The 17,655-nt window shown below is 44.9% G+C and overlaps 1 protein-coding gene across 2 annotated transcripts in view; it reads left to right on the top strand.

Annotated features, from left to right (window-relative positions):
* The window catches only part of LAMA3 (laminin subunit alpha 3), a 1,348,901-nt gene that overhangs the window by 1,182,077 nt on the left and 149,169 nt on the right, over positions 1-17,655 (top strand). For both annotated transcript variants that reach the window (XM_069620910.1, XM_069620909.1), the window contains exon 41: positions 11,031-11,261. In XM_069620910.1, coding sequence (XP_069477011.1) covers positions 11,031-11,261 — 231 coding nt within the window. The remainder of the gene's footprint in view (positions 1-11,030; positions 11,262-17,655) is intronic.

The raw sequence follows: 17,655 nt of genomic DNA on the forward strand, positions 1-17,655 counted from the left end.
GGATTTCGACGGATCTGCGGGAGCTCCAGGGTCTTCCAGCCTCTCACATGGCCAGTTCAGCAGTTTAGCTAAGCCCCGCCCCCCTGATGACACAGAGTTATGCCTCAAGATCGACTCCATTAAGGACATCCATAGGCTAAAAACCTGCTCCTCGCTGATCCAGTCTTAGATGTCCAGTACATACTTGAAGCTCAACCCCTCCAAGACTGAATTCCTACTCCTCACCAACAACACCAAACACCCAGACATACAGACCTGGCTATCAACCATGAACTCTGAGGGCTTCACACCTGAGCTCACCTTCTGCGCCAAGTCCCTCGGGTTGCACATCAACAAACACCCTTCCCTCAAGATACACATAGCTAAGAAAACTCAGACAGCTTGGTATCAGATCTCCCTCTTGCGGAAAGTCAAACCTTTCCTCCCTCCAGACAGCTTTAGATCCACCATTCAAGCATTGGTCCTATCCCCCTATATGGGGGCAATGCCCTCCTCGAACGCCTCCCCACGTCATTCCTTGTGCCCCTGAGAAGTGTCCTACACGTGGATGGATGCCTCATCAAGGGTCTACACAGATACAACCACATCACCCTTGCCCTCATCGACCTTCGCTGGCCCCCACTGCATACACAAATCACCTTCAAGTCTTGCTGCATCATCTATAAGGCAGTTGCCATCAAGTCACCCAGCTACCTTGCGGAGAAACTCAGCATCTCTGGCGGACAGTGCGCCACCAGAAACCAGGACACGTGCAGACTTGAAATCTGCTGCTGCAAAAATGAAAGGACCAGAAAACAAGCCTTCTCTGCCTATGCCTCAAGACTATGAAACCTCCTCCCCGTCAGCATCAGACTCGCCCCCAAACTCCTACAATTCAGAAATTAACTCAAGACCCACCTCTTCAAGGAATCTCTCTGCCTCAAGACCTAGGCCATCACATCACCACTCGTTCCACCTGACTCCTAGACGCCGGCCACCCCTCCCTTCCTGCCAGCCGGTACAACTGTACCCTTTCTCTGTGCCCGGCTGTATCGTACCCCCCTGTATAGCTGTTCTGTTACCTCTGAAATGCGATTCATTATGCATCTGTATTGTTGTATACCTATGTAAAGCGCTCTGGTGCTTCTCGAAGCTAGGTCCATTACCAATAAATACCATAATAATGATAATACTGTGCCAGCATCCTCTTTGGTCTCCCCAACTATGCTTTCTATTCTCTCGACAAGATGCTTAACTTTGCTACCAGGACTCTCTTTGAACTCCCTTACTTCACACCTACTTCCTCATACCTTCAACAGGCTGGATGGCCGGCGATGCAAAACGGGGCCAGATTTAAATGTCCTCTCCTGGTTCACAAATCTAATCATGGTAAAGCACCACTGTATCTATCCTCCTCTATCCTACTCTACAAGCCTTCTCATAATCTCTCCTCTGTCTCCTCAACCCTTGTGGCTCCTTGCCCTCCCTGTGTTTCCTCTTGCTTCCACTCATTCTCATTTCTTGCTCCACTTGCATGAATTCTCTTCCCCCGAACATCTGAGAAACAGTCTACATGGATTTGTTCAAAACCAAACTAAAAGCCTATCTCCTCACCTCCGAGTTACCCTCTTTCTTAACCTACCGCTCATTTGCCTACTAGCTAACATTTTTCCCTCGCCTCTAACCTGACTCTTTACCTCACTTCCTCTGCCTCCACTCTATTTTAATAGTAATTGTAATTGTTTATTTATAACGCGCTTTGTACCCAGAGATTTCTAAGCGCGGACCCGGGATTGAACTTGTGTTGCTCCACGTTGTCTTGCTTCCCGGGCGAACGCGTTGCCCCTGAGGTATCCTCCTCTAGCACTTCACCCATCACGGTAACATCCTGAGCACAGCTGGCCGTACTGCCTACTTGCACTTAAAAATGTCCAATGTTCATTGTCCTTAATCTATGTGTGTCTACTTATGTGTTGTCCCCAGTGACTGTTCCATTTACTACCATCCACAGCCTGGTCAGAAAGTCCCTCAAACTCACCCCATTGTAAGAAGCTAACCGCTTCCCGGCAAATCTGATTTCCCGTCTTTTGTGATCCTCCTGTATATAAATAAATACATTGTATTAAATAAATAAATAGAAGTTGCCTAAATTCTAAATAATCTGATGCTCTTATTTCACATTAGTTCAGACTATGGTCTGCCAAAGGGCCATTCAGCTCACAGCGCTTTGAGGCCATAACAATGACAGTCTGCCCTATAAAAAATGTCTAGAAACATAAATTCCATTTGGATTGCTTATATTTCCCTATGCAGTTTTTGCTAAATTTTTGTACGCTGTTTTTTAAGAACACATTACTTTTTATGCATAGAACAAACCGACATGTTGTAACAAGCAGGCGATTGCTTCGGAGCCCAGTCTTTTCCAGGGAAGAGAAGACATGTTTACGTCATTTTGGTTACCTGGATGTATACATACCAGGTATATATCTGCTGGGAGAAATTAAACTTCCACTAATAAATTAAGACGGTTCTTCACGCAATAGGTTCGTGAAGGGTTCAAAAAATGATCAGAAAAAATAGGCAGCATTATCTTGGGGGGGGACTGATGTAGCAAAGGTTCGACTTAAAATAGTGAACCAATCGCTGTGAATTGATTAATGGTGACGCGGGGCCACCCAATTATGCAGATGGTAAGCAAGAAGAAAACAAAACGAGGCTTGTTAAGGATAAATGTTGGAAAATATATGTTATCTATTTATTGTACTTTTGGTTTATTAAACCTTTCATACATTAGCAAATATCTATAATAACAAATAATTTACATAACTTCTTTATTTATAAAACCTATAATTTCTTATCAAATACATATAATGTCTATTTTACAGCGCATCTATACGGGTGAATAGAGTCATACTAAATTTACATTCAAAATGTAATTTGACATTCTGTAATATCCCACAACTGTATTCATTATACACCAATACTACAACTATTATGAAACATAAACTCACACCACACTGTATTCCTACTAACATTCAATCTCATTCTGTGACCAAGATATCTTCCCCTTTGTGATGTAAAAACCTCACAATACAGCAATAGAGGTTTAACACTTTAAATTATATTTTGTTGTACCAAACCTGCATGACGTCTCTCCGCGAGGAATCTAACTCCATGCTCCTGCAACTTCCAATGAGGGCAGCCAATTGTACAATGTTGTGTGTCTGTAGGGGTATTATGGGGCACGGGTGGGGTAAGGGACAGGCATAGGAAGGGGATGGGGTGGCCCCTATTAAAACAAATGAAAATAGTCAACTTACAAGAGTTGAACGAGAAGACCACAAACTAACTGTGGTCAATGGTACCAGTTCCATGTGATGTTAACGAATCAACAAATAACGAAAAATGCTATAATTAAAAATAACAACGGAATATCACATTTTTTTGTTTTTCAATTTGAGGGGATCCACACCCAAGCACCCCCTTTCCCCAGCTTTATTACCCCACCGAAACCCCTCCCTGCCCCTTTTTATCCCTTACCCTACCCCATATATACTTTTAACAAAACATTCGATATGTTTTTGTTATTTTTAATCCGTTATAAAAGTGATTTGTTATTGTCAATTCATTGAAATCACTGTATACCGATGTTACCACAACATCCTCCTTCTTCGTTACCTTCATGATATGTAATTGCAATAAATCCTTACAATTCTTTTCAAATTGATATGTGGTAGTTTACTTCGCCCACCTGTGCCGTTTAATTATAATTTTTCCTGTATACACGGACTAAGAGTATTTCCAGAACAATTAATCATTTTTGGAAGTCAATCAATGCCCTGCTCTTGGTCATTGTTTCTAATGATGCCAAAGAACAATCTAGTCTTACGTATTCCATCAAAATGCACTGAGGTATGACTAATTCAATCTTCCAGCATCTACCTTAGATCTAGCGAAGCCATTTTTCCACTCCAAATCCCCGCAACTCAGCACAGTACAAGATCCATGGTGCCCCCTTCATTGTGCGCGCAGCAATAAGTGGTTCAAAACTAGCCACAATATATATGTTTGAAAAGTATTACTGCCTTTACTAGATTAAGAGTAATGATATCACGAAGAAAGAGAACTTAAATTATTAAAACACATGCAGCATAAATAAAAATCAAAGAGGACATTTCAGGTCGAATGAGGCGTTCTACAAATCAAACGCAGGAGCCTGCGGTATCAGCGATCTGCGGTCAGTGAAAAGAATATATTGGCCAGATGTACGAGATCCCTGAAGGGAATAGTAACATATGTGTATAATGTGAAAACTAGTCCGTGCGGATCTACCTCTCAGGTGGCCAGGGCATGGCCATCGCCTTTGGATCCAGACCCTGGGGGTGGACCAGTGCGGAAGGATCACCTGGGTGAGGGGTCCTTGGGGAGTGGTAATGTGTGCCACCGGATGGTGAGACATGTTATCCCTCCCTTTCCTGTAACACCTTTACCCCATCCTATCAGATAGGATGCATAGGAACTTTAGCCCCCCCTCCTTTCCTGCACAAACACTTTCAGACGGACAGCCCGCTCTGAGAGAAAACAGACTATCACCCGAGCATTATAACTGACGTGTCCCAATACAATGGTCAGGCGAGGTCAGGCAATTACTGACCATCGCTCACACCTGACTTCCATTAAGCTTCCTCACATGGATAAAAGGTGGGGCACGAAAGCACACTCTGAGCGAGGCAAAGTACACGAGGAAACAGCAGTTTCGAGACGGCAGATGAGCGAGAGAAGAAAAACGGGAAAGCAGGAGGGGATCGCAAAGAGGGAAGTTCCCTTGACCTTTCTGACAAGAAACCGTTACTTTCAAGAACCCTCGAGATCAGAAAGCATAAGACCAGGAAACCAGGCTGAAGAATCCTATATTGTGTGTCGGAGATACCCGGGGCCCTCCTGCATAACTAATCAAGGCGGAGAGAAGAAGCATCCGCCGTGGTACCGGGTTTGGCTCCAAGAACAAAGCAGCATCAGTGAAATGAACACAGCCGGTGAGTTGAGGAGACTGATACAAGACCGGTGTGTGTTGATGCTAAGGTTGCAAGAAACATCATTGTATGGCGAGTGCTGGAATGAACATTGTTAAAACGCGTGTGAAAAAAGATGGAAGAATGGAAATAGGGATGACTAGTAGGATGATGTAAAGCTGAATAGAAGGACGGGCAAGAATGAAAAGTAAAGGATAAACATGAAACAGACATTAACAAGGACAACATAAAGGGCACTTACAGATGTAGACAAGCATTGTCAAAGTCAACAGTTTGGGCTTTTCTGTAGACATTGCATAGGTGTTTGCCAGCCACTGCCATAGTGGTATCACATGCCTATAAAATGACAACAGGTAGACAATTGTGGGATCACCCCGGACGTATGATAGCACTGCCTATTTAATGCCCATACACAAGCCAGATTGATTGGCTTTATCAAAGCTTTTCGAAATGGGAATGGGGGTGTTCAGATGTGAGAAGGGTGCATAATGTTGCATGCTTTATGAAATAATGTCTATGGGTTTAAAACCCAAGGGGGATTTGTTAGGCTCACATTAGTCTGCATGATGCTATTGTGACTTTGCATGCAGAATGGGGAGAACAAAACTAAATCCATACTCTTATTTCTCAACAAATGTCTATGTTGATTCATATAGTGTAAAGTTAGTTTACTATGAAAGGCTTGTTTATTATGTAATGTGGCATGAAATGCAAAGCAAAACCTAAATAAATATCTATATCAACTAAACCTGGGAAGATGTGCTCAGTTGCTTAAATTGTCCACATCCTGATTTCACCATTTATCCGACCGCTGCAACCTAGTTAACCTTGCTCTCGCTGCAGCGGTTGCAAGACCCACAGGTAAACCTTCCCATCCTGCATTAGAATCTGCACTTTTTCTTTTCTTTTTCCTTACTACTGTTCACCTGCCACTCTGCTCAATGTAGCTGCCTTCTTGTTCCCCCTGTGCCCTTGAGTCTATTCCCGATTGCTAGCGACCCTCGTGTTCAGCTCTGTTTCTCCTTCCCTCTCTGCCCATCTGCAATGACTTAGCCCTCTGCTCCGGTGCTTTTACATTTGTGCATCTCCAGTATGTGCTGTACTTGTGCTCTCTGGGAAAAATCGAATTAAGGTGTGCTTTTACATTAGTACATCTCCTTTTTGTGCTGTACTTGTGCCCTCTGGTGAACATCGAATTTAGGTGTGCTTTCACTTTTGTGCATCTCCTTTTTGTGCTGTACTTGTGCTCTCTGGTAAATATTGAATTTAGGTGTGCTTTTACATTTGTGAATCTGCATGTTCTGCTGTACTTGTTTTCTCTGGTAAATTTCGAATTTAGGTGTGCTTTCACATTTGTGCATCTCCTTTTTGTGCTGTACTTGTGCTCTCTGGTAAATATCGAATTTAGGTGTGTTTTTACGTGTGCTTCTACTTTTTGTGTTGTACTTGTGCTCCCTGGTCAATTCCCACGTCTGCCCCCCCTGCCTCCTGGTCCTAGTCCTTGGTTGATTTCCAGTGTAATTGTGTGCCGTGTCCACTAGGTTCTCTCCCACCCTAGGTCCCCTCTCCACAGGGACTACTGTTGCTACTGTGGTGTGTCTCCTGCCTTGCACCTCCATATTGATCCCTGGTGTGACCCCACCTTCCTGTGCTGGGTTGTGCGCCCCTCTCTCTCTCTGACCTACTCCGAATTTCCTCCTCGCACCCTCTATGTTGCTCTCCGTTTCTCCCATCTTCTCTAACTGCTCCTATCCTATCCCTCTCACTAAGTCTGGAAGGAAGAAGTTCAAGAGGGTCATCCTGGTCTCCAGCTCAGGCCTCCCTGTCACTGATACCTACACCAGTGCTTCCTCCAGACAGACTCTCACCGACATCCTCTTTGTCGTTCCCTCACCAGACCTATGGACCCCTCATATGATCTTGGCTCTCTCTTCTTTCTCTTCCTCTCCCATTAATGGTGGCACTCGGTGGGAGGTCCTACTAGCCTCCTTCCACTCCTCCAAGACCATCCTTAATGTCTATCTGAATGGCACCGTCTTGGACCAGGGCCCTTGGCCCAATCTCCTCCTTTTTGATAGGCACCTACCGCGTCTTATCAACTTCCTTTTTCTTCTGCTATCCCTACTAGCACCTCTCTGGCTCCCCTGCCCCCTCCTTCTTCCGCTGCCTCCTTGGCACCTTCCTTCTCCTCTCCGGCTACTATGCAACCTCATTCTACCACCTCTGCCCACTCTCTGGCACTTTCGCGGGGTGTACCTCATGCCTGTTTCCTACCGCGGAAGTCTTTCAAATATGGCAACCTGCTCCACGTAGCTACTGTCAACTCTCGCTCTGCTGTCACACTCCTCTGATATCTGCCAGCTCCTCGAAGAACTTGCCCTGGATGTCCTCTCTCTCACTGAGACATGGTTCAAGGCCAGCTCTGTCGCGAGTTTTGACACCCTCCTCCCTGACGGCTACAAGATCCTCTCTGAGCCCAGAACCAACCGGGCCGGAGGTGGAGTTACTCTGATCCTTCCGGAGTGGGTCCCTGCTTCTGTCATTCCTACACAGGCCTACTTCTCCTTTGAATGCCTGGTCTGCAGGCTCTCTATCTCTGCCAGCCTCTCTCTAACTGTGGCCCCAATCGAAAGGTCACCATCTACCGGCCATGTTGCCTTCTTCCTCTCAGAGTGGGTTGACCTCTCCTCTTCTCCCCTTGCCCCTACCTCTCAACATCCCTGTATGCTTCTAGTTCCTCCTGTGGACTCTTTCGCAACCTCTGCGATACTCTCTCTCTATCTCTCTCTCCATTCTACTGTCTGGTCTGACACACTTTGGATGTTCTCATCTCCTCAGACATCCCCCTCTCTAGGCCTCTCACCACTCCTCTCTCTTGTACTGACCACTTTCTGCTTTCCTTCCATCTGAAACTCACTGTCCCTAAGAATAAGCCCACCCCAGCACTGCCACCTACCTTCTCGGTCATTCACCCCATGAAGTGTGTGTCAGTGGATGACTTTGCCTCTACTTTGTCTGCTCCTCGTACTTCCGTGGCTGACTCGCACTCTGACACAGCCCTCTCTAACCTGCAACTTGCTATCGCCAACACTCTGGACATCCTTGACCCTGTCATTAGAATCCGTCTGAAGCTTACCTCTAAGTGCAATTCTTGATATGACTGTGACCACGCTGCTCTAAACGCAAGTGCAGGGTGACTGTGAGGAAGTGGAGAGCTTTGTGATGCGTCCTCTGAAAAGCTGGCCTGCTGCCTGCTCCAAAGGCAATATAGACTCTTTGCCCTGTGCAAGAAGAGAGCCCAGATCCAATCCCGCGTCTCTGCGGCCTCTAACAACACGGCTGAACTCTCTAAAATCTGCAAGGAGCTGGCCAATCCTTCTGCAGTGTCCACCTCTCCTGTTCCCTCCCAGGCCCTCTGTACGGATCTGGCTTCCCACTGCACCACTAAACTCAGGAGATCCTGTCCTCGCTCTCCTCCTCCTCTCCCTCTACCTCCTTTGGCCCCCCTCTGTCCCCCGTCTGGCCACCTCTCCCTCTCCTCCTCTTTCTCCTCTTTCTCTTTGACAACACCTGACGACATTTCTGGACAAGTCCGATCTATGAAAGTTTCATCCAAACAGGTGCCCTCCTGCTCCTTCAGAACCATCAAGGACCACATTGACACCCTCGCTGAAGTTCCGGAAGCATCCCAAGACCTTCCTTTTCTCTTCCGCTTTCTCTCTCTCCCTCCCCTGCTGACCTACTTGTTTGCTGCACCGACTGATTGCCTGGCTATCCTCAGAGTCTCACTGGGTGCCAGGCTCCTCCACGATCAGTCTCACCAGCACTGCCTCCTGGCCTGCCGTGCACTTAGTGGCTATGACTGTAACTTCTACAGTCCCCTGTCTCGTTGCACTTACCCAGAGCAGCGCCTCCCTGGCTGCACTAACTCAAAGCATTGCTGCCCTGTCTGCACTTTCCTCCCTCCACTCCCTGGCACTTCTCCATCTCCCTTACCCTGTATTTCGCATTGTCACACTTACACGATCTGAATGGCACAAGGCCTAGTAAGATCGTTTGTCTTGTCCTCCCTCTGTCTTCCCTCCCTTGTCTTGTTGTGCCTCAAAAAATGTGTTTATAGGCGCGTTATAAATGACATATCACATGTCACATATCACATGTCATATCCAAAGTACGTGATCCTTGGCAAATCATTTAATCTTACTGGGCCTCATTATAAATTTGCCGATCCGGTAACAACAGTACCGGTAAGCTTGCTGGTACCGTTGTTACCAGATGGCAAACTACGAGTTCTGCCCGCCAGGTCTAGTCAGGTATGACCTGGCGGGCATACCGGCACCCACAAACAGAGCATGCCGGATGCACTTGCACGATTCTGAATGGTGCCGGTCCATCCGAGCTCCCCATTCTCCTATGGTGCTTAAATGGGAATAGGGAGCAGTTTTTTCTGGCGCCCGCGAATGGGCAATTTCCGGATCCGGCTGGCCGTAATGACCCGGTAATTGCCCATTCGCGGGTGCCGGAATAAGAACGATACCGGCGGCAGCTGTGCCCGTAATTACCGGCACGGCTACCACCAGGGTCATAATGACACCCACTCTGTCTTATATGCAGCTCGTATTTGATACACTTCATATCTTATGTTAATATATCATGCTATTATAAAAAATAGCCTAATGACTATAAAGTTGCTCCATATATAATAATAGTGCAATGTAGGTATTTAGCACCACAACCCTATTTACCACTTGGCCTACTTATGGCAACTTATTCTAAAGTCCCTTCCATGGTGCCTCCAAGTACCAAAGACTGATGATGCCCCTTGCAGTGTCCTTCTCTGTGAAGTCACTTCTGTTGGGCCTGGACAGATCTGTAATAGATGAGTTTCCTGCATCTGTGAGGGTTCTGCAGTTTTTTGTTTTGTTATCTGTATGTGTTAAAATGCCATGTGCCACTAATGTTACCAAAAAGGTTGATTGTGATGGGTGTGTGAATGATACCGTATGGAATCGCGAACATTGCATTTCGGGGGGGGCGGGGGGTAGCAGGACTTTTTTCGTGGCTCACCCTCCACTCTTGCAATGCTGGAGACTCCCCTGACAGCACTGGAGGAGCAGTTGCCATGCAAACACTTACTACGGGATAAGGCGATGCGGAAGCAGCCCAGGGATGGGCGGCCAAATGACGTAAACTTACTCCGGACTCATTCCCATATCTGTTGATACATGCAGGCCTCCATTTCACAGACGCATTTCCTTTCCACCTAATAGCTGACAGCCATGAAATATTTGTGTACCACATCGACGCCTTTTCAGAGGCCCTGAGGGGTTTTGATTCACTGTTAAATCCACGCCCTGGATCATTTTTCACGAAAAGGTCTGTTAACTGTATCTGACAGCTGTTAAAGGAATTAACGTAAGGCAGAAATAGGAACAAGCTTAAAAACGGATGCTTGTGAAGGGCAAAAATCACAAAATGTTTTTTACTCATGCGCAGACATGCTTAATAATTATGTTTGTAAATGCAAGCAACCCAGGGAACATCCTTTACAATGGGCTACGTAAAGCGTAGCCTTGTTAAATACATACTTCCTAATCTTTTTGTGATCATATAACAGAAACATCACACCACATAGCTCTCAAGTTTCCAGTGGCCGTGCTGGAGAAGGCCATCCAGTCCTGTTTTTGCTTGGAATTCTGGGACTTGTAGTTTTCCTAAATTTCAAATGTAAAAGAAATACGCAGGTCCCAGTATTCAAAGGGAAAGACACATGCCTGGAGAGACTTTTCACTCACGGACACAGGAAGCTTAAGAGCTCTGGCACATGCGCACGTGCAATTTAGAACCCTGGTTCTAATACCAAGCACAATTGCACTTGCAACATTGCGATGTTTTTGTGATGAGGCCCCCTTTGTCTAAAATGTGATTTTTTTTTCATGACGAATAAGTGTCTTGTGTCATTTCAGAAAATGATTTTTTAAAAACCGTGAATTCTAATGGAATGGCTTTCTGTTGCAGGGTAATTTCCGGCATGCAAGCAGTAATACCCCTGTGTCCCGGGAGGAGATGATAATGGTCCTGTCCAGGCTCGAGTCTTTGCATATCAGAGCCCTCTACTTCACGGAGACCCAGAGGCTGAGCCTCAGCGAGGTCGGACTGGAAGAGGCCACCAGCTCGGGACGTGGAAGTGTTGCCTACCATGTGGAGCTATGCGCCTGCCCCCTGGAATACCTTGGTGACTCATGCCAGGTATGACTCGGTTGTTGAGGATTTTCTGAGGTGCAGGGCTGTAGTTACATGCAACTGTAAACGCTCATATAGGAAGATCCTATGTTTCACCTGCTTATGTTATGACTAGGGCTGTACCGAATAGCATATTTAGTATTCGGCCGAATACCGAATAGTTTGTCAACTATTCGGCCGAAGCCGAATATGAAGCCGAATAGTTGCTTTATTTAATAAACCATGTTCCAAACTTCAAAAAACACACTTATTAAAAAAACAAATAAAGCACCATTTTAAATGCATTCTATACTTTTATTTCTCCTCGTTGTAATTATTGTAGCACCCTTATTTAAAGTATAAAAGCCAGAAATAAAGCAGATTTAACCAGAATAAAGGGACCAAATGTACAGAAGATTGTTGCATATCCAGTGCCAGTTAAAGTAGGAGGCTTCACAAATGCAAAAGGACTGCCTTTGTGAATCAGATGCATTTCATTCTCTATCCAGTTGCAAAGTCGATGCAGTTGAGTTTCGAAACTTCTTTACAGCTCACATAGAAATGTTTAAAATGGTTCATGTCGGCTCACGCAGGACACAAGTCAAGAGGAAATCTGAAATGCGTGAACTCCATCTCACAACTATTCACCCCAACCAAACAAATGCTGCTCACTTTTCACTTATCCTAGTCACTCCTTCTCGCCAATACACAAACATATGCAATTTATAATTCCTGATAAAATATCAGATTATGTTAAAATCAGGGCTCAAATCCATAAGAAAAAAGGTGGGACTATGACGTACGCAATGGGAAGTGACAAGACAGGAACTTAAAGTATCTATGCACATTTCTTTCAGTTTGTCTTTTCTAACTGAAAAAAGTGCACATTGCATATAAACATTCGCCAAAAGAAATTATTTTCCTATATTGTTGCAGTTTAAGTATAAAAGATGAGCACCTTTTATGTCTAGGAATCTGTAATAAAACATGCCCTAAAGAGCAGATTACAATATAAGATATTTTTCAGCTGTGTGATAGCAATTTTTCTGGTCTAATTCTACTCAGTTTTGCAAACTGAAGTCTAGATTTGCCTTTCTGAATTGATGTTGCATTGTATTTAAATGAGAATGTCAAAGTATTCGGCAAGAGCCGAATAGCAAGAAACTATTCGGCCGGAGCCGAATAGCTTTTTTTCAGCCGGAATTCGGCCGAATACTTACTCAAAGCCGAAGTTCGGTACACCCCTAGTTATGACACTCAAGTTTGAACCTGCTGCAAGATGGCCGCAGATAGCTCTGTGACGCTCAGACTATCCAGCCATTCTGCGGGCCGTTGGTTGTCCGTCAATACCTTGAAAGAACTACAAACAGTTCAGAAGATGGAGGAGATGCAAGAGAATATGTCTCAGTGCGCGACGCTCTTCCTAATGGTCTACAGATCACTGGTGGCGTCGCAAAAAATAAAAGGCCTAGGGTGCAAAAAAAGCGAGGAGCCCCTCTGATTTCCACCAGCTGGGTGTGGCATTGCCTCAAGTGAAGCCCCTGAATAGTGGGGCACTTCTGCACTGGGTATGGCGACAGGTGTCCACATAGTACTCCTTCAGATTGCGCTGGTCATGACAGGATATGATGATCCTGTCAGCAAGAGGGAAGAAAATGTACTTGCTAGAACCACGGCTGTCCCAAGCCTTTGCAGGGCCCTTGACGGAACTGACTAGTGGCATCCCAGTTCTTGAAGAGTGGTCAGTCAGTGCCTCCTTACCGTAGGCAAATACTTTGTCAAAACGGTTGTTTGTTCCTGTGTCAGTTTAAGAAATATTAGCACCCGGCAGGGGCAAGGTGGCAGCCTCCCAGCCTATCAAGAGGCTCGGAACAGGGTCTTTACCTCATGGTAAAGGCCCCGCTTCGAGCCTCCTATGCGGGAGGCCAACATCTTCCCCGCCCGGGAATAAGGTAGGTGCGCCCCTGGCCTGCACTCTTCTTCCCCTCCTTGCACGCACACTGTGACACCTATTTCAAAACCCCTGATCCACCTCCACACCCCCTTAGCTTGCACTCCCTTGTCCCTTGCCGGCCATGGCCACGATGAAAAGGGAGGATGAACTACATGTAGTTCCCTTCTCCCTAATCCACAGCAGCCATCTTTGTAGTTTTTTTTAAAGTTGAGAAATGGCAACTGTGCCATTTCTCAACTTAAAAAGCTGAACTACTAGCTACTAGCAATAAACCCCTCGAGGCGGGGGGCTTTACCAGGGCAGGTAATGCCCAGTCTAACGTTAAAGCTCTCACTTTGCTTGGGCTTCTACCTGCCCCAGGCATTCATTACCTGGCCTGGTAAAGCCCCCGCCCATTGTGGTTAATTTCTTAAGTGATGCCTCTTACTGGACCAACACAACGCTGATTATTTAGCAAAGGGGACTGCCACCAGCAGTTTTAAAGACGTCTTGGACGATTACTCCCATGATTCCTCACTATTGATGAGCAGGGTAGTGGTGGTGGTAGTTGCAGTCCAAAACATCGGGAGGTCCAAGATTGGAAGTATCTGATATAGTACAAGGGCTTTCAAGACCACACATCTGTCAGACGAAATCTGAAAATTGGCATTATGTGCGCTTGAAGGCTTATGTACTCCAACATATGTGTGGTGGTTTGCTTGATCCAACTAAATGTGTGTTACCTGGTGTATCTAGTATGTACTAGCTATGCATGTTATGCACACTTGCGGTATCTCTTTGCCTGTATTCATGTAACAGTCGTTTTCAGGGTCAGTTTACAGAATACTGTTAATCACTGCTCTCCAGATTGTCCAGTCACCCCACATCACCCCTCGGATCAGTTTTCAGATAGGCTATTATGAAGATGGAAGTGGACTCAACCATGTAAAGGATTCGGCTAGAGTGGCTGGCTCCAGATTCAGGAAGGGGTGGGGAGGGACTCTGTCAGATAAGTGGAGCAGTTACTATGGGCCTTTCTCCATATACATGCTGCATGTAGCTGTAATGGTGTTGCTAAGTGAATGGGGTTTCCGGCAAGTATGTAGAATGCCTGCTGCACAAGTACTATAGAGTAGTTTCTGCCATGCATTTAAATGCTAGCCATCATAATCCTTAATATTGAACTATAAATGGTTTGAACTGTTGGATGGGTGAACGCCCATCAAAAACAGGTCTTGGAGAAATAGTTACATTGTGCACTACGGAGGCAGACTGATCAAAAACAGGTCTTGGATAGGGATAGACAGAGTTGCAGCGCTTATTTGTTTTTTTAAATGGTTGCTTGTTAAAGTATGTGGAAAGTAAGAGTATATATCACAAACGTAGCTTTAGCACTGTCTCTGGAAAGGGCCCTTAACCCATTAGATGCTCACAATGCCAATCCCAGAGGGCCCTCCTCGAACTCACATAAAAAAGGCAATGGGGCAGCTACCCCAGCATACCTCCCAACCCTTGAAAAATCAGCACACTCTTACCTCCATTGGGGAGAACCAATTGGTAGGTTTACCCCGATCACATCCTCCCCAATGGGCGATCCCTTAGTTACCTAGGCAAATATCAATAAATAGCCCTCCTCCAACTTCAGCAATAAACTTTGCCAAACAGAAGTCTCAAACAACAACACACACTTAAGCTTTACCGGAAGCACAGATGGGGCAGGGGTTACTCCAGATGTGGGCTATCATGGAGCCATAACCTGGACTACCATGAAGTCACAAAATACACGAGAAAACCAACTAGATGGACACAGGGTTTAAAAAAGGTAAAAAGCACAGGTGCAGGCCCACAGGCTCTGAACTTGCCTCTTCCCCATGCATTTCCCAACCACCAGCATACATTCAGGTCGAAGGGTTGATCTGGGGTCAAAAAAGAATCATCCCTCGATAAGGAGATAGTTGCATTTTTTAAATGTAAACAACATAATCCCCAGGGACAGCCCCAAAAGTATCCAGCTTCCCAGGACTCTGTAACAATGCATTAGGAGACCACCCTCAAAATGGGGAGTTTGTTCCCCCCCAGTTAAAGTACCCCACAAGATATTGTTGACTCTGTTCTACTAGCTCTGTCTATGACTCATATAAAGCCACGTAGATCCCACGCCCTGTGCCACCAATAAGCCAAGAGCCAGGCAGAGGTACAGATAGAATATATATTTATTACATAATAGGCTCAATTAATATTTGCACCCAATGATTACATACACTACCTTCTCTGTGGCACAAAACAAATCTTCAATTCAAAAACTCCCCTTTTCTCATGTACATGTAACAGAGGCGAAATAAACCTTTCAAGCCTCCTGTCCCACAAACCCCTTTATGTCAAAATTAAACAATACCTTAAAACATTACAAGATCATGAGCATTAGTATCCCTTGATAAGGTTTAGATTTAAACCAAAGGCAAAATGTTTCTGTTTTCAAAGGCAATTTCACACATGTAGAGCTGTGTATGTATAATTTCCATGCACACTTGAAAATGCTAACAGTTCTTAAAGCACAACAGACCTTTGATAATATTTTGGATTGATAGAACCCTTCCTCCTATATACAAAGCCAGTACACCTGTGCCCTTCAAAATGTTACCCTTACTCAGCTGCGCCTCCCCCAAATCATACGCTGGTTTAGCATAATTCCTCCATCGGATGTTTCCATGGCAGCTGGTAGCTTCCTTTAAAATTATTGGAAGTAGGAAGTGATCCTAAAAGCTGGAAACTTTGCTCCTCATTTGCGTGCCCTCGGTAGAATAATCTCTTGCAAACGTTCCAAGGTGTTAACTAAAATATCTTGTGCTGCCGTTGCTACCCAGTCATACACAGCACGCACAATCACTATGGGTGCTGGTCGGCCTGCCACCCATGCTATGGGTCGGGCCTTCAGAAAGGAGGAGGCAGAGATGGATCAACTGCTCACATTGCTTTATTAACTTTGAGTGCCTGATGGGACGTGGTTTGGCGCAACAGAAGATGGATGCCTAGTCTGTGAGCTCTGCCTCACCGTTTCATAAAATCGACATTTTCTTTCTTCACTTTCCATCTGTTCCGCTCGAGTTCCTGCTCCGGAGTGTCTGACGTGTGGTGTGTTGAGTTTACAGTTACAATATAGATATATAAAGATACACGATTGTTTACTTCTTTAGGTTGTTTATTAATAAGAGAGTTCCCCCGGCCTCGGTACAACGCCTCCTCCGACTGAGAACTTAATTCCTTCGTTCCAGGAGACGTCGCACCGAAACCGGGTATGGGTTCTAGAATTAACAACATCATAACATCTCCCTTCCTCAACAACAAAAACAAAAAAAACAAAAAATGAACAATAACATGGACAACTTGTCAAAGAATAAGAACATTATAAATAGTGAACATTCAAATAATGATGTAAATACTTGAAAGGATACAGAACATGGAATCTTCCTTGAATTTGTTAATACTTCAGTAAAGTCACATGTTTGCTAATAATAATATATGCAATCTTCCTTGACACGTGGTATCCTTTTCCTGGTTTTCATTTCAGAGCTATCATTGTCTACGCTGTCTCTATGGCATGCCATTTCGGATGATGATGGCTCGACTTCCCCCTGGACACCTCTCTCTCTTCCATCCTTTCATTGTCATCCAGCATCCATTTTACTTTCTCATCAGACCTGACACTGTCATAACATGACCACCTGCTTCCGTCTTCTAATGTCACAGACTTATTAGAACAATCTACAACTCTTTGTGGATAACGATACTTAGATTCACCTTTCATGACTCTTCTTGGTTCTCTCACTTGAATCCAATCTCCAACTTTAGTCTTGCTCTCTGCTACATTTTTTTTTGTCATAATATTTCTTGTATTTTTCTTGTTTATCCTTCACTCTCCTAATGACTGCTTCCATATCCACAACTTTAGTCTTATTTGACATCAACCAAGCTGGCCTCAACCTGTTATTGGCAACTCTTCCCCTCATCATAGTGAATGGTTCTTCCTCTGTTGTGGAATGTGGCGTGAATCTATAAGTGATTATAGCTTCCTTGAGAGTTTCTCTCCATGGCAGATTGTTTACTATAGCCAATTGAATGGTATCCTTAATGAAACGATTCATTCTTTCCACTAGTCCATTCCCCATGGGATGATACAAAGCTGTGGTCTTGTGTTTGATAGCTCTCTCTTTGAGAAACTTTTGTATCTGAATCGACATGAATTGTGCACCATTATCTGATATTAACTCTAATGGCTCTCCTTCCCTGTTGAAAATGTCTTCAAGAAATTTCTTGACTTTCATGGCTGACACAGATTCCTCCATAATACCGCATTCTATCCACTTTGATGTATAATCAACCAAAACAATAATATAAATTTTGTGAGGTTCCAAAATCTCATATGGACCTGCTATATCAATAGCCAATTTCGTCCAAACAGAATCCGGTATGGAAACAGGCTGTAAGGGT

Source organism: Ambystoma mexicanum, chromosome 5q, assembly GCF_040938575.1.
Source record: "Ambystoma mexicanum isolate Mex_15411 chromosome 5q, UKY_AmexF1_1, whole genome shotgun sequence".
Classification (NCBI taxonomy): domain Eukaryota; kingdom Metazoa; phylum Chordata; class Amphibia; order Caudata; family Ambystomatidae; genus Ambystoma; species Ambystoma mexicanum.